At 36.4% G+C, this 24,293-nt stretch overlaps 1 protein-coding gene across 7 annotated transcripts in view; it reads left to right on the top strand.

The window, feature by feature from the left end:
• Positions 1 to 24,293, top strand: part of LOC149814859 (casein kinase 1-like protein 3) — a 75,856-nt gene that overhangs the window by 10,787 nt on the left and 40,776 nt on the right. For 2 of the 7 annotated variants that reach the window (XR_016427885.1, XR_016427882.1), the window contains exons 11-16: positions 21,959 to 22,041; positions 22,155 to 22,212; positions 22,389 to 22,534; positions 23,387 to 23,569; positions 23,691 to 23,804; positions 24,085 to 24,220. Coding sequence is in view for 1 of the 7 variants with exons in the window: in XM_089988848.1 (XP_089844974.1) it covers positions 21,959 to 22,041; positions 22,155 to 22,212; positions 22,389 to 22,534; positions 23,387 to 23,569; positions 23,691 to 23,696 (476 nt within the window). In the remaining 6 variants the exon portion in view is untranslated. Of the gene's footprint in view, positions 1 to 21,958; positions 22,042 to 22,154; positions 22,213 to 22,388; positions 22,535 to 23,386; positions 23,570 to 23,690; positions 23,997 to 24,084; positions 24,221 to 24,293 lie in introns of those variants that run through there. The other 5 variants (XR_016427886.1, XR_016427887.1, XR_016427884.1 and 2 more) reach the window with 4 other exon arrangements.

Raw genomic sequence — 24,293 nt, 5'->3', positions numbered from 1 at the left:
GTTGTATGATCCTAAACAAGTTCTTAAGGCTTAGATTGATAAATTTATTAATGTTTTGATTAATTTAGAATTTATCTCTTGTTATACAGACACTACTCTCTTTGTCAAGAAAACAAGTACAGAAATTGTGATTCTTCTTCTATATGTTGATGACATGATCATCACAAGAAATGACAAAGAAGTTATTGAAATCAAATTTGTCTTAAAGAAAAGTTTTGATATATCTGACTTGGTGTTTTTGAGATATTTTTTAGGAATTGAGGTTGCCTATTCACCCAGAGGATATATTCTCTCTGAGATGAAATTGGCTGCTGACATGTGTGTTATGTCAGGAGTTTCTGATGAAAAGGTGGAGATTTCAAAAGTCATAAATGCCAAATTAAGACTTGAAGATGGTGTATTGCTTGAAGATCCTACTCCATATCGCCAATTGATTGAATCTCTCACCTACCTCTGTATCACCCCACCTGATATCGCTCATGCAGTACATGCAACAAGTTAGTTTTAACATGCTTCTACCACAGTGCACATACCTGCAATTATAAGGATTGTTCGATATTTTAAAAACACAATCTTGAAAGGTTTTTTTATCCTCTTCCTTATCCTTAGATTTAACTGCTTATACTGATACAAATTAGGGTAGTAACCCAAATGATAAAATCTCAACTACTAGTTTTTTGTGTTTTTTTAGGAGATTCCTTAATTAGGTGTAAGAAAACTGAGGCCGAATATCGAGCAATGACTACAACTACAATAGAGCTGGTATGTCTAAGGACTCTTCTCTAAGGCATGGGAGTTTCCACCTCCAAATCTTCGAAGATGTGTTGTGACAACTGAAGTGTCATTTACATTGCAAGTAATCACACCTTGCATGAAAAAAAAACATATTGAGATGGACTGCCATTATGTATGTGATGAGTATCTGAAAGGAATTATTGAGTTGTCGTATGTCACTAGAGAGTACTAGCTTGCAGATTGCTTTACCAAAGCTCTTCCTGCATCTTGGTTTCTATTTCTCCTCAACAAACTTTCGGTGATCTTATCGTAAGTTTGAGGGAGGGTGTTAAAATATATATATATATATATATATATATATATATATATATATATATATATATATATATATATACTTTTGTAATTAGTCATAACTCATAAGGGTATTTTAGTCTTTTTGGAATATGTAATTAGAATAATCCACTAGGGACTATATTGTAAATTTTTTATTTTATTTATTCTTTTTGACCAAGGACTTTTTGGGCATCTCATAGAGCCATTGGGACTCTCCAAAGGTCATAAATATGACCATTGCGAAGCTCCCAACAACTCCATGTGCCCCCCCCCCCCCCCCTTTGTGTATAAATAGAGGGTGTTAGACCATCTTCTATTCTATGTTTTTTAGCACTCTTAATAAATACATTATTTATTTTTATATTCTTGTGTTGTGATATTGTGCTTAAGCCCTTAGTTGGCTCTTTGTATCTTGCCCATTAGTTGCTTTGCATTTGTGTGATTGTTCACTCTTCATAGCCCTTTGTGACATCTCTCTTGGGCACTCAAGGTTTCATTACACCCATCATTTGTCCCCAAAGCTTCTTTTCCTTGAGGTTGTTCTCAATAGCAGAGGCTTACTTCAGGTAGTTGGTATCATTGAGTTCGAAGGAGAGATCAATTTTATGATCATGCTCTATTTTGAATGGGAGAAGAGAGCGAGAAAGAGAAAAGTGTGGAAGAATATGTCCACTTGCAAGCACCATGGACACATGAACACTTTGTGACCACTTTTCACAAGACCAATAACACTATGGCTCTCATACCATGTAATGAAATGAGGGGAAGATAAATAAGAGCCTACTAAGGGCATACAAAAACACAATTCAATGTGCACAATCACAAGTCCACCAGGGACAATACAAAGAGCCTACAAGGGCTTACAACAAACATAAAAAATATGACTTGATAATATGCATAGCAAAAAGCATAAAAGAATGGGGACAAGGTGTCCTTATTTATACACATCCAAACAAGAGGCAAGAAGCTTTGGGAGCTCCGAACAACTATATTTATAGCTGTTGGGAGCTATCCCAACGACTCTATGGTAGTTTACCATAGAGCCCCTCAAAACTATAATAATTACAATTATAAAAAACAAAAAATAAAACTAACTAAACTGTCCCTATAGGACAGACCTAGTTACAAGAGATGAAATGACCAAAATGCTCCTGTTAGGCATTACTTATTACAACAGGAAAAAAATATTCATTATATATATATACATATATACTTTAACATCTCTGTCTTTGTATCATTCTTTGGCTTGTTTTTTTATTGGTCACTTGATGAAAATTTGGTCTCTAAGCCACACTGGCTTGAGAAATGGCTCTAACTATTTTTTGTTAGAGATCCCCTTCCTCTCAACTCTCTCTCAACCTCCTAACCATCTCCTCTCTTATCCCTCTCTCTCCCAAAGTCGCCCTCCTATACTCTTTCTCCCTTGTTTCTTCCCTACTAGTTGACCAACCTTCCATTCCCCTCTCCTTCATTTCCCTTGAGCTTCTACCATTGCTTGGACTTTGAGGAGGTTCATAACAATTTGCTATCAGAGCTCTTGATCCCCAACGGTTGTGATTCATCTCAAATCCATTCCAAGAAAGTGTGAAGAGCTTCATCCGGGAGCTCAAACCGGTTCAAGATTGGAGATTGCCCTCTCCATTCCAAGAATAGAGTTAAGGAGGTGCTGTTCCCAATTCACGTGAGGATCAGTGTACCAAGGGCCGAAAATTGGTGAATTGAAGCGTAAACTCACATCTGGTAATAGTTTTTGAGTTGGGAGATACATCTTGTTGAGTTCTTGTGTGAGCTACAAGCTCCGCAATTGAGCTCCAAGCTAAGGACGGTTTTTGTGGAATTGTTCTCAACCCGTGTTCAATCAATTCTTGGGTCCTAGATATGTTGAAAAACATCACTCAAGGGCTCTATGCATGTTAGATTAGCAGTGGTTTGATGCCAACATAATTCTTGGGCCAAATTCTTGATTTACAACTATGTATGATGTGTTTGGGTCTGTGATATGATGTGTTACAGTGCATTAGATGTTTGTTGATGCTGAGAATTGAGAGAATTGAAGTTTCTTTAGAAATTCGGTGCTACTTGGGTTGACTTACGTGTGCATGCAATAGAGCCATGTTGGAGACCCCACTAACTACTGATTTTTGAAGAATTGTTAGTGCTTGAATTTCTTTTTGGGTCTGATATATGTGAAAGAGCACGACATAAGGAGTAGATTGGTGTGTGAATTTAAGTCTTGGGTGATCTACATCAAAGTTGGGTTGAATCTTGATTGAATTTGCAATGTTCTTACAAGGCTTTGCTTATATTCTCAAGATCTTGATCTTGTTCACTTGAGATCAGTATTTTGGTTGGTGTTTCTGCCTTAGTTCCTACTATTTTCTGTAATTGGGTGTTTCTTGGAGTAATGAGTGTTGGTGGTCGAATTTTGGTGTTGGGATCTTGTTTGGAGGAAGAGGACCAAGTTCTTGAATTTGTGAATGAGCCTATTCAGTCCAGGCCAACCCAAACCATTCCCAGAAATTTAGCCAACTCCTAAAATTCATATCTCCCAAACCCAGTGGAATCTACCCCTGAAATTTTTACTGTACATTCCTACACGTGTCTACTTCATACCCACAAATTTTCAGATTTTTTTGTTACCTACACACGGAGATAAAAATTCTTCAGTGATCCCTGTTTTTCCCAGCCTGTGACCAACTGAATCCGACCTGTTTCACTTGAGAGACATCAAAACCAGACCTAACCTAACCAATTGACCCCAAATTTTGACTGAAGACCCACAAGATACCATAGTTGAAGGCCAACTCAAGCCTTGACCTAAGCTTAGCCAGAACTGAACCTATATCATCCCTTTAAAAACCGGACCTGAACCTAGTTATATATATATATATATATATGTGTGTGTGTGTGTGTGTGAGAGAGAGAGAGAGAGAGAGAGAGAGAGAGAGAGAGAGAGAGAGAGAGAGAGAGAGAGAGAGAACCAAAATACCCATCAGGGGTATTTCAGTCATTTCATATTGCACTAATGGTCAGCCCATTAGGGGCTGACTTTGTTCTTTTATTTTATTCTTTTGCATTTTATCTTTTTTGTCATTTAATGATGATAGGACAGCTCCAAGTAGCTGTTGGGCTGCCCCCACTCTCCCTCTCTTGTTATAAACAGGGGTTCTTCCCTTATATTTTTAAGCTTTCTCAAGCACCTTGTAATACAAAAACATTTATGTTTAATCTCTTGGCCCTTGTGTGGGTGGTGTGAATTGATCCATAAGTGCTTTTTTGTGGGTTGGTTGTGCTCTTATAAGCCCATAAGAGGCTCTTATTTGCTTTTGTTTTGATGAGATCTGATCTAGTATGAAAAATAGGGAAATCGATCAGATCTATACAAATCTGATGCGATGCAAAAAAGATTTGAGAAAGAGCGAAGAAGATTTGGAAGAAATAAACTTATCAATTTTTTTTATATGAGAAGAAAAAGGAAATGAAAATGTTTTTTTTATCATATCTAGAAAAAGAAGCCGACGAAGACGAACAGATCTGATTAGAAAAGAGGAGAAAACACGCAGATCTGATTTTTTTTTATACCAGATCTAGGGAGAGAAAGTTGACAAAGATGAAAAATCAGATCTGATTAGAAAAGAGGAGATGTGCAGTCAGGTTTTTAATGAGACTTACCTTGTTGTCTGCTTTGATACCATGTGAGAACGCCTCCGGAATACGATTCCCTGCACAAACAACAAAATAAGGAGAAAAAAGATGGAAGAGAAAGTGAGGAATCCGAAAAGAGGCGTCACCCTAGGTGGGTGGCGTGTTTCTCTATTTATATGACTATTATGTTAAAAGTACATAATGGATATATGGATCTGGATCTAAACTGACCCGATCCATTAGTGTACTTATTTTAACATACAAGGCAATCAAAATTAGGCTTTCCAAAGTATAAAGGATCCTACAAGTTGGATACTCAAAGTGGAACAATATTTCAAAATTGTGAATGTACTACCCAAGGGAGAGAAGATCCACTTGGAAGATGAAGCCATTCGGTGGTACTCATGGTACAAGTCTCAAATTGGGACTCTAAGCAGGGAATCCTTAGCAAAAGCCATTTTGTTGAGGTTTGGAGTTTGGACCATCAACCTTCATCAGATCAAACAAGTTGGAAGTATCATGGACTACCAAGTGGAGTTTGAGAAGATTAGCAACCTTATGATGGGATGGTCACAAGAAGCACTTATGGGCACCTTAATTGCTGGTCTTAAGGCATATATTATGTAACGACCCCAACTGTCCCTAAAAAAACAGTAGAATTTTTTTTTAAACAATTATGGAAACTTGCCCAAGGATCCGGAGCATCACAAATTTAATATACCAAACCACAAACCATACCGTGCATTGAATCAACTTGAAGAATAAATCAAACTTTCTTAATTTAATCAATTGTCAAATAGTCTAAGACATAAAAATCATCTATATCAATTCGAGCCATCCTCTCCGAACCCAGAACACCAATCACAACTCTCGTAGCCTCCAACTAGCCAGTCCGAGACATCATTGAGCATTTGTGCCTGTAAAACAATTTTAAGAAAACGGGTAAGAACCGAATTCCTCATACAAATTCCTCTAAAAATCCAAACAAGAAAGAAAATAGCATAAACAAATTCATGCATAAATTTCAGAGGAATCATTAACAATAACTTATCACAACTACTTTACCATTCAAACATTCAACCAAATATTATGCAGAAACAAATATCATATGAAACCAATAAGCATGAATGTATGAACTAATGTTGAATAGTAAAATATGCATGATTCAATGCACATGCATGAATAACTTATTAAGTTATTTATCAGAGTTGCTTTTGCATGCATGTTCCTATTAAATGCATACAAGTTTAAATTTTCATTTTTTCTTAAACTCGCGGATACTCAAATCAGACAAAATTCTCGAAGTTCAAGTTAGGTTCCCACTTGTAGTTTAACACATAATTTGTATTTTATTACTGGGTTCCACACTTGTTCCTCAACCGATATCAGAAATCAACACCATCTATCAGAACATTAGAAATCAACATCTAATATCGGGACATTATGAAAATCAACATCCACTGACGTCACTTTATTGATATACCAATAACTACAGCTGAGTCAACAATACCACTCTTAGGCAAAGTGACTGAATCTTCCTAAAACCGTGGCCAGGAGATGAACCACTATATCGGGTTCAAGGGCACAATCGCACACGGAGTTTTAGTATCCTCACGGTCCCCCATGATCGTCATCCAAGATTTCCACACTGTTTGGTCTCTTTTACCATTTCAAATAAATTTCAAGTTCTTTACACAAGAACCGTTTTGCAAATTAACATGCAAAAATAATTTTGGGCCCTAGCCTTCACAATTTAACAATGTAATTAAATTTGGAAAGCCAATAATTTTTAGAAATAAATTTTGCAATGCATAAATAAAATCAATAATATTGAAGCTATAAAAGCTCCTGGCGTGGTTCACATGTAACCACCGGTACATCTCAAAAGTAATTTATTCAGCTTACAAAATTTCAGTGAACATGCAATACACACACTGTTTCCAAACATATTCACAATGCACATTCAAAACACAAAATATACATATACATGCGAATACAATGCTTGCAGTTCATGATCAATTTCATGCATAAGCAACCAAACATCAAAGTCTTGCAAACATCAAATTAATTTCAGGTTCATGCGTATGATACATAATTGCAAACTGATCCATTTATGATTAGATTTATGTATTATCTAAAAAAGAATACATATTCCTATCAGATTTATGTACATGACCAATTTCATATACTCAAATAAGCTATGCAATAAATTTACCACGGCTTGTCAGATTCATAGATAAGCATAGCACCAACTAGACTGATCCATGTACATGGATCAGCCACTCAAAAGGTAAACATATCACAGCTGATCATAAATGATCAAGCCAGTAGCTGGGCTGATCCATTTACATGACCGGAACCATGTACATTGGTCGACCAAGCTAAAATATACGTGTTAACAGCATGCTCTGGCTGATCGGCCAGACCTGAAACAAACCCGTATTAAGCATGCTGGCTGATCCATGTACATGGGTCGGCACATGTAATCAGCTTGCTGGCTGATCCATGTGTATGATCATAATCATGTACATGGGTCGGCGAGACCTGAAATGCACTTGTATATAGCATGCTGAAAATAAACATGTATACAACATGCTGAAAAATAACATGTATGCAGCATGCTGAAAATAACATGTATATAACATTGAATAATCATATACATATTTCGGAAGCAATATCATCGGCAAAACCAGAAATGCATATGAATATGAAATCGGCTATTCAAGAAACACATGTAACTTTCAAAAGCATGATCAACCGATCGCTGAAACTGAATATATATATATATATATATATATATATATATATAGCATGCATAATCAGGAAAAATAAGCAAATCTGAAACACGAATTTTATTCAGATGTATGGTTATATAACTCGACAAAATCTGAATCAAAGTAACGTATTCGGATGCATGGGTATGTAAATCTGAATCAAAGAAATATATTCAGATGCATGGTTATGTAAATTTGAATCAAAGAAATATATTCAGATGCATGCTTGTCAAACTCGACAAGGTGGAATATATATATACATATGTATCCAGATTTTGCGTGAGCAAGAAAACTCGGCACACCTTTATATATATATATTGAGGTTCGCTTGAGCGTGATAACTCAAACAAAATTTAACTTGCATATATATATATATATATGTACTCAATATGCGTGAGCAAGAGGGATTCAACAAATCTGAAATACAAACACATTCTTCAATTTCAAGAAATTCGCATCCATGTAATATATATATATATATATATATATATATATATTATTTATATTTTTAAATTTTGAATCCCATTTTTTCCCTCTAAACTTATGCCCAAATCAATTTATGCATGTTCCTTCCCGTGCGAATTAAGAGAGAAACCCGTACCTTGAATCGAAGTTAGAAATTTGATGGATGTAAGAAAAAGTAATTTTCTTTTCTTCTTCTTCCTCTTCTTTTCCCACTTTTTCTTTTTTTTCTTTTCTCTCCACACGAATTTTGTTCTCTCTCTCTCTCTAGAACAAAGTTCTATAGAGAGGGAGACCTATGACCCCTTTTATATTTTTTTGATTTATTCTAAGTTAGTCTAGAAGGGGGTGACATCTCCTCTAGATAAATCTTCTAAGTGGGTAGAGTTCTACTTAATGTAGAACTCTACTCCCCTTATCTTATTTCTAGATTTTATCCTTTTAATTTTTTTTATTAAATTTTATTTAATTAATATACTAAGAGAATATTCTAGAGGGGGATGCCCCCTTCTGGAACTCCTCATGGGGCATCCTAGCTCTTATTTAAAAGTATATTTAAAACTTTAAATTCAATTCAGTTTTAAAATTGTTATAGTTGGACTATGGATCCAGATTTGGATTCGAGATTCAAATCCATATCCAAATCCAAATGTATCAAACCTAGACTAGATCCTAGTCAATATGGATCCTGGATCGGGTTCAGATCTATATTAACTTGGATCAAACAAAGTAGATCCAGTTTGATCCAATAAAAAAAAATGTCAAAAAACATAGGCTGGTCGTTTTTGAAAAATACATTTTTTCGGGCCAACCGTAATCCGATTTCGGAAAAACAAGTCGCCAACGTGATCTACATTTAGAGGCGGATCTAACAGTGGTCATACTTGAATTTTGCCTGAATTTAACCTGGATTTCGCTCGAATTTAAAGGTTAAAAATGAAAAATTTCTCAAATTATAAATGCGCAGACTCTATTGACGTCACTTATATTTTGATTATTTTCCCATGATTTTATCAATTTAAATATAATATATAATTTTAAAATTATATTTTTCGACTTAAAAAATCATGGAAAAATACGCGATATTACATATTATGATTGAAGTGCAACCCTCTAGACCAACAAGCTTGATGCAATTCTATGAGTTAGCAAGAGTTGCCGAAAACCCCCCAAATAGATGGCCATGATATGAAACCAAACAAAAGGAGCACCAAAGAATGAGCCACCCTTAAGAATTGAAAGGGAGGCATCTACAAGTAGTCATGGCAGTCATGGCCACCACAAAGCTAGTGAAGAGCCCTTGAATTCCCATCCTAAGTTGCCGCAAGAAAGGCTTCCAAAGAAAGAACCTAAGATCAGGCACTTGACCAAATCCCGATTAGAAGAAAGAAGATTGGGACAATGTTTCTATTATAATGAAAGGTGGATGCCGGGCCACACATGCAAGTCCCTTCATTTGTACATTGTCAATGATGATTAAGGAAGTGAATAGAGTGAGCATGAGGACATTGATGAAGAGTCTTCGGATTACATTCCAGAAATCTCCTACCATGCCATGACAGGAGTGGCTTCTCCCCAAACTATGAAGGTGACCAGAGAAATTAACAATCAACCGGTAATCGTGCTCTTTCATTCTGGGTCGACACACAACTTTGTATTTCCCACCATGGCTCAAAAAGCCAATATCCAAGTTCAGCCTCAAAGTCAATTTGAGGTAATGGTGGGAAATGGGGATGCATTGCAATGCAATGGGGTGTGCAAGAATGTGATTCTTGACATTCAAGGTCACACATTTCATATGAATTTATATGTGATACCCATGAAAGGATCCAATGTGGTTTTAGGAGTTCAATGGCTTCAAGACTTTGAAAAGGTGACTTGGGACTTCAAGAACATGACTATGGAATTCCAGCAATACAACAAGAAAGTGAAAATTTTTGCAAGAAAAAAAACCAATCCAAGGCAACCACTTCCAAAGAGCTACACATGTTGGTGCCTTACCAAGTAGAAGCTCAAGTCGTCAAGAAGCAGGAAGCATATATGCAAGAAAAGGAGATGATGAGGGTAAAAGACCATGTATGCTCTCATTCTTTTCAGGGATTTACCCCAGGAAATAAGGAACAAGTGTTCTCTCACACTACCCGTGGATTCTCAACATGGGAAAGAATTAAGAAAAACTTTAAAATTTTGAAGCAAAGGGCTAGTAGCAACGAAGCGAAGACCAAGAAGCTCGTAGACCCAACAAAGGACTCAAGTCACAAGGAAGACTTAACTCATGGCATGTTTCCGGACTTCAAGCCTTGAGGACAAGGCCATTTTGAAGAAGGGGGGAATTGATATGACCCAACACCAAACAGAGTCAACAATCACTAGCCGGCTAGCAAGTTTGGGTGGATCGGCTAGAGTGTCTAACCTAGGTGGGTCCAAGGGGGCATTGGCTGGGAATATGAGATTTGTAAAGGGTAAAAGGGGGCAATAAAAAGGTTGAGTTGGTGTGGGAGGTTAGCTAAGTTGAGGTGGGTGGGTGGTTGGCTATGGGTCTATAAATACCCAAGCTCTCTTTCTCTCTTTGTATTATTCTTTGGCTTGTATTTCCAATGGTCTCTTAATGAGAATTTGGTCTCTAAACCACATTGGCTAGAGAATTGGCTCCAACCATTTTTGGTTAGAGATTTCCTTCCTCTCAACTCTCTCTCAACCCCCTAACCATCTCCTCCCTTATCCCTCTTTCACTCACTCCCAAAGTCACCCCCCTATACTTTCTCTCCCTTGTTTCTTCCCTACTAATCAACCCACCTTTCCTTCATCTCTCCTCTATTTCCCTTGAGTTTCCACCATTGCTGGACCTTGAAGGAGGGTCATAACACTTATTATAAAAGATCTTGGAATGTGGTGTGAGTATTGTAAAACAATTTTTAAAACAATATTTTTAATGAAAACAAGTGTGAAAGCCAAACACCAAAAATATAAAAACCGGCTCGCACGAGTGGTGAAGTCCGAGTCGAACTCAGGGAACGGGAAATACTTGTATTCAAACACACAAGCTAAACTACTCTTTATTGTCAAAATAAAAAGAATTAATTAACTAAATAAATAAACAAGAGAGTGTTGCCCCACGCAGAGGACTTAAACAAAAGAATAATAAATGGTTTTATTACAGACCCAATTAATAAATAAAAGAATTAAAATCCTAATCTAAAACTAAAAGGAGGGTCTTCAGTGCTTCGAGTTCTTGTGTAGTCCCCTTGTATTGCCTTTAATGGAACAGGTAATGCATGTTTTCTTTTGCCCTCTGAGGGCACTTTTGAGAGCTTGAGGGGACCTTAGAGGGTACTTTTAGGTCACGAAAAGGGTTCTACCGCACTTTTCAACGCTTTCCTGCAAAACACAACGAAGCAGTACGACGAAAACTAGACAAGAAATTAATAGCTAATGACTAAAAATATTAAGCAAAAACAAGATTTGAATTGACTAAACAAAACAAAACATGAACTAACTATTTCAAGAAATCAACTTGTAACAACCTACACTAGAAGACAAAATATTAAAACTACCTAACTAACAAGAATTCAAGAACTACTTATCACAAACTAATTCAAGAAAAACTAACTAATGATATAGTTAATTCAAGAAAACTACAATTTAAGAACCTAATGATCATGAACATACTCAGCTGAACCTAATAAATTACTTAATGACTTTAATCTAATATTAACAAATTGATAAAAACAATTAACACGAACTAAGAAAGAAAGTCTGTTAGCAAGAAACTACGCTAATCGGCTAACCTGAATTAATTAAAACCAAGTATTAACCTAAATGCAAGAGATCAAGAATTCAAGAAACTAAAATACTCTAAAGAAATCAAGAAAGCACTCAGCTAAATTAATTAATTAATTAACATTAACAAGTTGATCAAGAAAAACAATTAGCAAGACTAAAGAACAATCGGCTAAATGAAGCCATGCTACTCGGTTAATTTGAATCATCAACTAAGGCTAATGCTAACTATATGCAAGGTGGATAATAACATGAAGACTAGATTAGCTGAGCGTGAATCACACAACATGCTGGTCCTAATACCCACTATGAGACAAAATTATGTAATTAGATAATCTAACCTATGTATGAAAAAGATCAAGTTAGTAAAAACAAAAGGCAATCGGCTATTTCTAATCAAATAAAACTAACTATTACTTATGTGCCAGCTAAAAATTAACTTACTAACTTACCCCAGCAGCTAACACGTGAATCAAGAGAGGTTACTAATGTAAATCAAAGAGCCACGTTAGACTATAGGGCATAACTACCAAAATCGGCTGAATGAAGACACTAATAAAAACGATAATTGTATAAAGCAACTATTTCTACCTTATCTTCTGAAAATAATTTTTTTTGGAACAAAAGAACTATTATTTAACTGATAAATGTAAAACATGACGTGAATTGAAGCTGCAAATAGAAAAATATAAACAGATGTCACTGGCTATTCACACAGAACTATGCGGTTTAATGCAAACAGCCAAAATCGGCTACATTAATTAATTTGATTCAAAACAAAGATTCTAGAAATCACACAACTACCTTTTAATCTAAACAAAACGACTTCTGGAATAAAACTAACTGTTTGTCTAACAAAAAAAACTAAACAGAAATTAATTTAGACTATTCTAGGAAAAATGATGCATATCGGCTAAAAAAAACTAAAAACTAAAAACATTAGCTAATGGATCAAAACAAAACGATGGCAAATCGAAAACTTAAAACTTGCTACGGCTTAGTCTAAACCAATTCTAACCCTAAACTACTCCAGATTCAATAAGAAAAAAAAAACTTAGATTAGGACTTATGATATACCTAAATCAAGATTTGTCTACACTTAAATCAAGACGGCTAATACTATCAAAATGACATATATTATTTTTTTCTTTTCTTTTATTTTCAAATGCAAAACACAAAATAAACTAGATGAATATGCAGATGTTATGATGATCTACTAAAAATATATGCGATGCAAAACTTAAATCTACGGTGAAAAAGAGAGAGAAAGAAACGACCTGTCACGGATCACCTCCGATGGAAGGGTTGAGAAGAGAAGATGATCAATCCAGCTGCATCCACACGCTGCCCCGACGAAGAGGAAGAAGTTGCCGATGACGAAAGGGTTCGAAGCTTGAAGAAAAACGGGAAGAAGAAGGAGAGAACAAGGAGAGAAAGAAATCGACAAGAGAGCAAGGGAGAGAGAGAAGAGGGAGGCAAAAAGCAAGGGGAGCTTGAGGCTGCTGGAAAAACGTGTTTTCATCCCTCTTAATCCTATTTATAAGCCTAATTAGGTTAAAAACCAGATTTTCAAAAGAGATACGATAAATTTCCAATAATTTTAAAAAAGTCTCTTCTTGAAAAATGAGTTTTTTAAAAGGGTTTTTCCTAAAACTAATTACAAACAATTAATTAAGTTCTAATCTAATCTAAATTATGAATTAGAAATGTTCTATCTAATAAAAATACTGAAAAACACAGGGCCGAATCGAAAGATACGTTTTTTCCCCAAAATTGAGTTTTGAAACAAATTCTCGAAAACAACGATAAAGATAGGTTTTTAATGTAATTTTATCACGAATCATGCATAAATAAAGATGAATAAAATGCAAATATGTATGCATGATCAAATACCCCATGCTTATCGTTTGCTAGTCCTCGAGCAAACTGAAGCAACAAGCAAAAATAACAACTAACTAAAATAAAAGCCTAACTCACTTTCGTAGGAATCACAGTTGCATTTAGCGTATGCAACAAGCCCTTTCAACCCTTGGGTTACCTTAGTGGACGAGTAAGGTCTCCTGAGGGTTTGCAGTGTTGCTACCCACAAACATCTCTATCATGTATGCATAAAAATTCAACTTCAAAAAGCAGTAGGCAGTTAAAGAGTTTGTTTTTACAAATATTTCATGCCATTACATTTACAAAACATTATTAGAGTCTTTTACCTGCCACCACAGAATAAAATATTTTCTTTCACTTTTCTAAATATCATAATTATTTATGCTTTATTCTCAGAAAATCAAATATATATATGTTATTATTCACTAATCCTTACTCATATGCTTTCTGCACAAGTTTTCTCAATAATTGCTTCTAAGCAGTGAACTTTTCTCTTTTACGGTCTTTTCTTTTTCTAGATTTTCAAAATTTTCACTTTTTTTTTGTTGAGTACTATTTCAAATTTTCAGTTTTCGTGACTCGTGTAACGAGCTTTGGGTCAGTGACTCCCAGGCCAGATGACCTTAGGGCACCAGATACAAAGTATCCCTCAGACTTAATTGCTCGAGTCACTAGACCTTCAATTTTCATAGTTTACGTATAGTCTGCTTCTCTGTCATGTGTAATGTCAATATTTATTAGGCTCTCTATAAAGTCCATGTAACGAGCTTTCGGGCCGGTGGCTTCCGAGCCAGATGGCTTTAGGGTACCAGGTGTAAACACCCCTTAGGCTCTACTTGCTCGAACCAAATAGGCCACAAATATTAACTTAGACAAAAAAGTGACTTCCTTCGTTATCCTTTTCGACATGGAACTCAAACACTTCAACTTGTGTCTGAGCCCAGATACTAGGGAATACAAAGATATTAAACAACTAAACGTATGCTCTTTTTCACTTTTTGAGCTCATAAATGCAATATTGTTCATTTGCTTAGTTTTTCAAAAGTAAAACTGTGCATGTTCGTATTTGTGATTCAAAATAAACTCTAACATGCATCTATCATCATTTCTTTAAAATCCACATAAACAACCATGGTTTTCTAGATCCGTGTCAAAATTTTTTTTCGTGGGACTTAAAAATTCTCTAAAAACATTAGAATATGTAAAACAGTCATATAAGTTCAAACTCATTCCTTAAAAACCATTTTTTTTATATGAGTTGTCATAAAAATACAAGTACAAAGACAAAAAAATCTGGGTGTGGAAACTACACCCTCCCCCACGCTTGAATGACACTATCCTCAGTGACACTCTCCCATGCTTGTATAAAGCTATATGAATGCACATGATAACAAAAGAAATAAGGGGAAAGGAGTAGAAGTCACCTGATCCACACTGGGGAACCTTACCTGATGTGGCATATGAATGGCTCTGCAGAGGTTCCACCTGTCTGACAGTTTGCAACTCATAAAAATTGCACCACAAAATGAAATGCATACATAATCTATCATTTGCGCTCATGAAAGAAGAAAACTACCTAAAAACCAGAAAACTACTAAGACTACTAATAGTACATCACAAGTATGGGCTGCCTCCTATAAAGCGCTAAATTTTATGTCCTCAGCCAGATGGATCTCTGGTGACCCTTCATCGTCCATGAGATCAATTGACATGAAGTCACACTCAATCAGGGGTTCTAAGGAAGACGGTGTCATCTGTGACACTGCACACTATGTTTCCTCCAACTCTATCCCTATGCACCCTACGATAACTCTTCAGACTGGAAGGAAGGAGTTTAGTCTCCACGTGAAGACTATTCTCAAATGATGGAGAGCCAAGAACCGATCTACTATCAATATAGGCAGCATCAAGCAAGGGAGGGTTGAGGTGATCCTGCTTGAATATGTCAAGCATTTCGGGCATGTGTGCTCTTTGCTTGCTAAAATCATGCGTTTTGGCTAAGGACTGAGGAAAAGGGGCTGCGGGGATATACGAAGAAAGCACAGGCCGTGGGCCCTGCCCGTTCTCCTTGGGCTTGGTGGAGGAGATCGACTGGTTAGTGGGTATGACAGTGGGCTCGTCAGTCGATTCCTGAGTAGGGTGGAATGCCTTCCCACTCTGAAGGGACATAACATAGTTGACCTGCTCATGGTGGGACTCTGTGGGGTGCAGACCGTGATACATAGGTTTCTTACCCTTTGGGTTGACGATAGACTGACTCGGGAGGCTTCTCTCGCTTTGCCTACTCAAGGCCTCAGCCAACTGTCCCATCTGCATCTCTAGCTTCGCTATTGACTGCGTGTGAGAATAGACGGTGGTCTTAATGTCAGAAAAGGCCTCTAACAACTTCTCCTGAAAAGATGAGCTCGATGTGGGCTTCTAAGGAAAAGGCAAAGTGTTCTTCTAGGGAAAATCAGAGCATCTTCAAGTTGAAGGTTGATGTGATGAAATTCTCGCCAAACTCCAACAAAAAAATTCATTTCTATGTCTCAGAAAGTGCAAAAAGTATATCTCGGATATCAAATTGCTAAAATTGCAAAGAATTATCTTTTCTCATGCAAAATTCTTTCATCAATATCTTTTCACTACTTGCTTTTATGAAATTGAGAATATTTCTTTTCTTTTCTTTTCATGTCAAGGAAATAGATAGCTTCCTTAAAGAAAATCATCAGCGTTAAAAATTTGAATTTGACTCTTAAATTCATGGAGTTAACCTCGTTGGAGGAAATACTCTAGGTAAAAGAACGCGAGTAACCTTATGGAAGGTTACCATGTCTGTGCTGTGTCTGGGAGGGCAGATGGGGAGGATCATGTGGATCTCTCCACGCAAAGTTGGGATGATTTCGCCATCCCGGGTTATAGGTGGGTGCATAAAGATCGTGCATCGGTCTGACGAAACCTTGGGCAACATTCACTTGCTCCTGAACGAATTTAGGATAAAATGGTGCCGCCGGACACTCAGAAACAAAGTGTCCAGCGCTAGCGCATAGCACACACACTTTTCCTACTTGATTTATCGAAGCTGGGTTGGCCAGTAATAGATCTACTTTCCTAGTCAACTGGTTCAATTTGATTTGCAAATCATATTCAGACCCAACTTCATAAATTCCTCAATTTTTAGGATCACTAGGAACATGTGTGGTCCTATCAAGCTGCGAGGACATGGCATGGTGCATAGCATTTTCGCTCAATGTTTCGAATAGGGCCCATGCCTCGTCCTCGCTCTTAAGCATAACCGTGCCCCCACACAAAGAATCAACCATTTGCCTGTCCTTCTCGGTCAGGCCATTGTAAAAGTACTGCACCAGTTGCCAACGGGGCACCTAGTGATGGGGGGCACTTGCGGAGAAGATCTTTCATCTTTTCCCATGTCTCGTGAAATTGTTTTCCCTCAATCTCAGAGAAACTGGTGATGACTTTACGAAACTGGTTTGTCTTACCAATTGGGAAATACTTCTTGAGAAACTTACGCTGCATGTGTTCCCAAGTGGTAATCTGAACAATATCGAGGGCCTTCAGCCAGTGTGTGACTTTATTCTTGAGGGAGAATGAAAATAATGTCAACCTCAACGCGTCATCCTCAAAATTGTTGATCCGCACCGTAGAGCAGATCTCGAGGAACTCATCGAGATGACGGTAGGGGTCTTCGTTGTTCAGGCCATAGAAAGACGAGAGCATCTGGATTATGCTGGCCTTAATCTCAAACTGCGACGCTCCTGCAACGAGTCTCGCGATGCAGGAGGCCGGAGTGTAAGCATTGGGAGTGAAGTACTCCCTAAGAGGACGGGTCAACTGCTGATCTTGGGCCATGGGGCCGGATCGACGAGCTCTCCTAATAAGGGACTAGGGGTCCTTAATTAACTCAACAAGCTCGGGGTCAAGCGAGCGTCGCCTGTGCATGCACCAGAGGGTAGACCGATGTAGCAACCGTCCTAAGACATTGGTTTTCTACCTACCTAACGTGCTACGCGACCAAACCACAACAAACCATAAGCAGGCAAAAAAGAAAATAAATTGGAAAGCAGTAAATAAACAAGTACCACACAATTGCACTCAACAAATATTTTGCAGAAAATGAAATCCATGAGCACAGTACCAATCGTGCGCAGTCACCTCTAAGGGTATCCTAGTAAGTGGGCTGCGCAGGAAAAGTAAGCTGGTCTCTACGGTCTGCAAGCACATGGTTCTAAACCTAAATACAGAAAGCAAACTAGCAATCCTAAACAATGAATAGGAAAAGTAAACTAAACAATCCTAATTAAAGAACAAAAAATAACTAACAACCTAATTAAACGTGAACAAACAATGACAATAAAGTGAATACTTGTATTGCTCGTCGTTCCCCGACAACGGTGCCAAAATTTGGTGTGAGTATTGTAAAACAATTTTTAAAACAATATTTTTAATGAAAACAAGTGTGAAAGCCAAACACCAAAAATATAAAAACCGGCTCGCACGAGTGGTTGAGTCCGAGTCAAACTCAGGGAACGGGAAATACTTGTATTCAAACACACAAACTAAACTATTCTTTATTGTCAAAATAAAAAGAATTAATTAACTAAACAAATAAACAAGCGAGTGTTGCCCTACACAGAAGGCTTAAACAAAAAAATAATAAATGGTTTTATTACATACCCAATTAATAAATAAAAGAATTAAAATCCTAATCTAAAACTAAATGGGGGGTCTTTAGTGTTTCGAGTTCTTGTGTAGTCCCCTTGTGTTCCCTTTAATGGAACAAGTAATGCATGTTTTCTTTTGCCCTCGGAGGGCTCCCTGAGGACACTTTTGAGGGCTTGAGGGGACCTCAGAGGGTACTTTTAGGGCACGAAAAGGGTTCTACCACACTTTTCAACGCTTCCCTGCAAAACACAAAAACACAACGAAGCAATACGACAAAAACTAGACAAAAAATTAATAGCTAATGACTAAAAATATTCAGCAAAAACAAGATTTGAATTGACTAAACTAAACTAAACATGAACTAACTATTTCAAGAAATCAACTTGTAACAACCTACACTAGAAGACAAAATAGTAAAACTACCTAACTAACAAGAATTCAAGAACTACTTATCGCAAACTAATTCAAGAAAAACTAACTAATGATATAGTTAATTCAAGAAAACTACAATTTAAGAACCTAATGATCATGAACATACTCAGTCGAACCTAATAAATTACTTAATGACTTTAATCTAATATTAACAAATTGATAAAAACAATTAACACGAACTAAGAAAGAAAGTCGGCTAGCAAGAAACTACGCTAATCGGCTAACCCGAATTAATTAAAACCAAGTATTAACCTAAATGCAAGAGATCAAGAATTCAAGAAACTAAAATACTCTAAAGAAATCAAGAAAGCACTCAGCTAAACTAATTAATTAATTAAAATTAACAAGTTGATCAAGAAAAACAATTAGCAAGACTAAAGAACAATCGGCTAAATGAAGCCATGCTACTCAGTTAATTTGAATCATCAACTAAGGCTAATGCTAACTATATGCAAGGTGGATAATAACATGAAGACTAGATTAGTTGAACGTGAATCACACAACATGCTGGTCCTAATACCCACTATGAGACAAAATTATGTAATTAAATAATCTAACCTATGTATGAAAAAGATCAAGTTAGTAAAAACAAAAGGCAATGGGCTATTTCTAATAAAATAAAACTAACTATTACTTATGTGCCAGCTAAAAATTAACTTACTAACTTACCCTAGCAGCTAACACGTGAATCTAGAGAGGTTACTAATGTAAATCAAAGAGCTACGTTAGACTATAGGGCATAACTACCAAAATCGGCTGAATGAAGACACTAAGAAAAACGATAATTGTATAAAGCAACTATTTCTACCTTATCTTCTGAAAATAAATTTTTTTGGAACAAAAGAACTATTATTTAACTGATAAATGTAAAACATGACGTGAATTGAAGCTGCAAATAGAAAAATATAAACAGATGTCACTGGCTATTCACACAGAACTATGCGGTTTAATGCAAACAGCCAAAATCGGCTACATTAATTAATTTGATTCAAAACAAAGATTCTAGAAATCACACAACTACCGTTTAATCTAAACAAAACGACTTCTGGAATAAAACTAACTGTTTGTCTAACAAAAAAAACTAAACAGAAATTAATTTAGACTATTCTAGGAAAAATGATGCATATCGGCTAAAAAAAACTAAAAACTAAAAACATTAGCTAATGGATCAAAACAAAACGATGGCAAATCAAAAACTTAAAACTTACTACGGCCTGGTCTAAACCAAATCTAATCCTAAACTACTGCAGATTCAATAAGAAAAGAAAAAAAAAACTCAGATTAGGACTTATGATATACCTAAATCAAGATTTGTCTACGCGTAAATCATGAAGGCTAATACTATCAAAACGACATATATTATTTTTTTTTTTATTTTATTTTCAGATACAAAACACAAAATAAACTAGATGAATATGCAGATGTTATGATGATCTACTAAAAATATGTGCGATGCAATGCGTTATGCTATGCAAAACTTAAATCTACGGTGAAAAAGAGAGAGAAAACAACGACCTGTCACGGATCGCCTCCAATGGAAGGGTTGAAAAGAGAAGATGGTCAATCCAGCTGCATCCACGTGCTGCCCCGACGAAGAGGAAGAAGTTGCCGATGACGAAAGGGTTCGAAGCTTGAAGAAAAATGGGAAGAAGAAGAAGAAGGGGAGAACAAGGAGAACAAGGAGAGAAAGAAATCGGCTAGAGAGCAAGGGAGAGAGAGAGAAGAGGGAGGCAAGAAGCAAGGAGAGCTTGAGGCTGCTGGAAAAACGTGTTTTCAGCCCTCTTAATCTTATTTATAAGCCTAATTAGGTTAAAAACCATATTTTGAAAAGAGATACGATAAATTTCCAATAATTTCAAAAAGGTCTCTTTTGAAAAATGAGTTTTTCAAAAGGGTTTTTTCCTAAAACTAATTACAAACGATTAATTAAGTTTTAATTTAATCTAATTTATGAATTAGAAAGGTTCTATCTAATAAAAATACCGAAAAACACTGGGCCGAATCGAAAAATACGTTTTTTCCCAAAAATTGAGTTTCGAAGCAAATTCTCGAAAATAACAATAAAGATGGGTTTTTAATGCAATTTTATCATGAATCATGCATAAATAAAGATGAATAAAATGCAAATATGTATGCATGATCAGAATGCTTCCAACACTTGCTTGGGATTGAAGTTGATAATGGAAGAAGTTACTTATCATTAAGTCAGCAATAAGCATGCCATTGGTTTGTTGGGATGCTCTGGTATGCTTGAGAGAACCTATTCTTACCCCTTTTGCCTTGAACACACATTTGTGGGTGACTCTGATGACTTGCAGCCATATCCTGAGAGGGACAGAAATATTGCTGGTGGATTACAATCTTTAACTTGTGTGTGGCCAAACGGAGTTTATGTGGTTAATCAAGTGGCACAGTTTGTGCGTGCTTCGAAATAGTCATATGGAAGCTGTGGAGAAAATTTCACTCTATGTTAAGCGGAATTCCTAATGACAGATATAGCTTCGCGATCATAGTAGTTGCATATTCAGATGCAGATTGAGCTGGTGATCCCTCTACAAGAATGTCAGTCATGGGCTGTTATGTTTTTCTATGCTCTACAGCATGAAAAAACCAAGCATATTCAGCTGGATCAACACTTCATGCCTATGTCACATGGACATGGCTGAAGATATGGGAATACATCTACTTTTATGAAGTTTTGAATGTAACTAATATACAAGAGGATATGGTGCGAGAGTCAAAATGGAATATCCGTGTGACATAGCTTCATACGTGAAAAGCTGGAAGATCAAAAGGTTGCCCCAAGCTTTGTTGATAGTGAGCAGCAGGTCATAGACATTTTCACCAAACCACTTGCTTCCTCAAGTCATTAGAATCTAATGAACAAATTGTGCATGGTTTTATCCAATGCACGATTTGTACAGAGTTGTGAGAAATAGTGTGTATTTACGTTGTGGAGAGTTTTAAATAGTGTTCTGAACATTCTGGGGAGTTTTGTCCGTTTCTGCTCTCCAGTGTCATTTATGTGATTTTCAGTTCCTCAGGGGTATTTTGATCATTGAGGCCCTTAAATACTTGCATTGCCCAATCAGCATTTTGGTCCAGTTATTATTATTATGATTAAATTGCTTGAGTTGTATAGTAGAAACTTGGAGTTTTTTGGTATTATTATATATTTTTGTATGTATTTTCTTGGGATGAATTTCCATTAATCTGTGACTCTCTTATTAGACTTTTTGTTTGATGTTCAACAGGTTATGAGTTTGATTATATATTTGATTGGACCATCTTAAAATATCAACAAGCACAAAGGACAAAATCTCACCAGCGTTCTTCTGTTAGTTTTCATACTTATGCCTGCTGTTTTTCTTCTGTGCAAGTCTGTTGAATGCATATCAATGTGATTGTCCTCAATTTTTGTACTTGATGAAACCTTTTTTTTACTTGCAGCCAGTTTCTGGAGGGACTAGCAGCCACGCCATGCTACCGGATCCTGGTAAAAATCGAGGTTGGTGTTAAATGTAAATCTTGGTCAATATTTTCCAACTGGTTTCTTTATGGAGTTCAGTTTTTGTATACAAGATTGTTTCATTTATTAGATACTTTGAGCTGAATTTCTTAGTTTAGTGTCTGGTTTTTAATTCTACGATACTTTGCATCATGACATGGTGGTGTTCCTTTTAGGTGGAAATGATATTTCTTATTCAGTTGAGGTTTCTAAAGGTGCTGGACACATAGATGGTAATGTTCCTCACCCTGATGTTCGGATGCAATTTAGGCCAGCAACTTACAGGACATTTGCTGATGTTCGTGGCCGCCATGAGAAAACTGTAAGTTCCATCCTGTATTCAAGTTTGGGTTTCTTTCTACTCTAAATTTGGAAACTATGTTAATCTGCTTGCCAAAAGTTTGGCTATCAACTTTGTGCTAGTTGAGTAATTTGTCTATGTAGCGTTTACTTTTATGATCTCATGCACCCTCTTGCCATCTCAAAGATTGGAAACAGTTTTATGAAGAACAGCAAGCCTGTCTCTCTTGTACAAGTTGATAAGCTGTTTGTCCATTTTGGTGATTGCTTATTCCTTTCCATCACATGAGAGCATGTTGTGCTTCATTTTCTACAGCTTTGAGGCCTACCGACTATCACATTACATTGTGATCATTCAGGCAGTTGTTATTTTTTTTGCTTCTTGCTTTGAAGTTACCAATTCCTAGCATTTATTTGGTTATTTGGATTATTGATCAGGACAACATCAAAGCATCTTGTTCAGTTACAATCTTAAATCTTCGTGAGTGGTTTATTTTGGATATTTTTTCATGGCATGCTAATCCTATATTAGTTGAATTGTGGGACTGTGTTCTCATGGGGTCAGGGTTTCCTCTGTGCATGTGTTCATGTCCCTGTGTTGGGGCGACTTTGATATTGGTAAAAATTATAGGAGGGGTGTTATTTTGGTGCCTTTTGGTTTTTCCAAACATTGACAAGGTAGTAATTTGTGTGACATTCTATAAGATGGATCATGCAAAACTTCATATGGCTGTCTTTCTTCTCAGTTGAACATAAATGTGGCTCTGGTTCCTTTGTTGCTTTTGCATTCCAGAAACATGTCAGCATCTACCATATGAAATAAAAATATCTGTATGTTTTATTTTCATTGTTGATAGATTTTGATTATTTGCAGAGAGTTGGAGCTCTGGTTGATAGACTGCAGATGCCATCGACATCATTTGTGCAACCAAGTACCTCCAGGAGAAATGTCATCACTGGGAAACCAATTGGTCCATGTGAGAGTGCCTATGATGACAACATTGGTCCGTCAAGTGCCTGGTTATCTTCATTACAGCACAATTCTGCCAAAAGAATGGTATTTTTCTTCAATTTGTCTAGACTCTTGACATGTTTCTCTCACTGAAGTAAAATTTAAAATTGTGCCCTTACTGCTCTTGTCATATGCGTATTTTAATTGGGGTTTTCAATATCTCCAGGAATGAATATGTAAGGAGAACAATCCCTCAGCAGTCAAGTGCTAAGGCTGTGAAAGTCCATGAGTCTACCTGGATTGAATTCTGGAGATCAGCATTCATACTGTAATTTTTAAGGTGACTACTGATAAAGAAAAGCTAAAATCAGCCTGTCGAAGCTCCATGTCTGTTGCATGATTTGTTCTTGCCCTTAATTAACACCGTTTGCTGGTTTTTTGTCCATGTAACATGATGAATTGATGATACATGATGCACTCTTTCCCATTTTTCTGTTAATAGATCACATGGTTGTGGTTGTGCTTTTGATTATATCCCTTGTAAATGTATATCTTGGCCCATTTATTTGTAGTGTCAAATTCTTACGACTTTATTTTCATGATTTACTACTTTGAATTAGGCTCTTGGCTATGCATCAGGGTCATTTTACTATAATCTTTGGTTACCAAGTTCGTCAGGTTTAGAAGGAAGTAAAATGAATGTGGTGCTTCAGGTGCTGAGATATTTATTTGTTATCTATGTTGGGGGCCAATCAGGTACTGCTTCTCTTTATATAAGTTGTGATTATTTAAAGCATACATATTTTTGTGCCATTTATTGAAAAGCATT

Source organism: Nuphar pumila, chromosome 15 (genome assembly GCF_984573655.1).
Source record: "Nuphar pumila chromosome 15, dmNupPumi1.hap1.1, whole genome shotgun sequence".
NCBI classification, from domain to species: Eukaryota; Viridiplantae; Streptophyta; class Magnoliopsida; order Nymphaeales; family Nymphaeaceae; genus Nuphar; species Nuphar pumila.
Note: the sequence above shows the minus strand (reverse complement) of the source record. Positions and strands in the feature narration are given on the sequence as shown.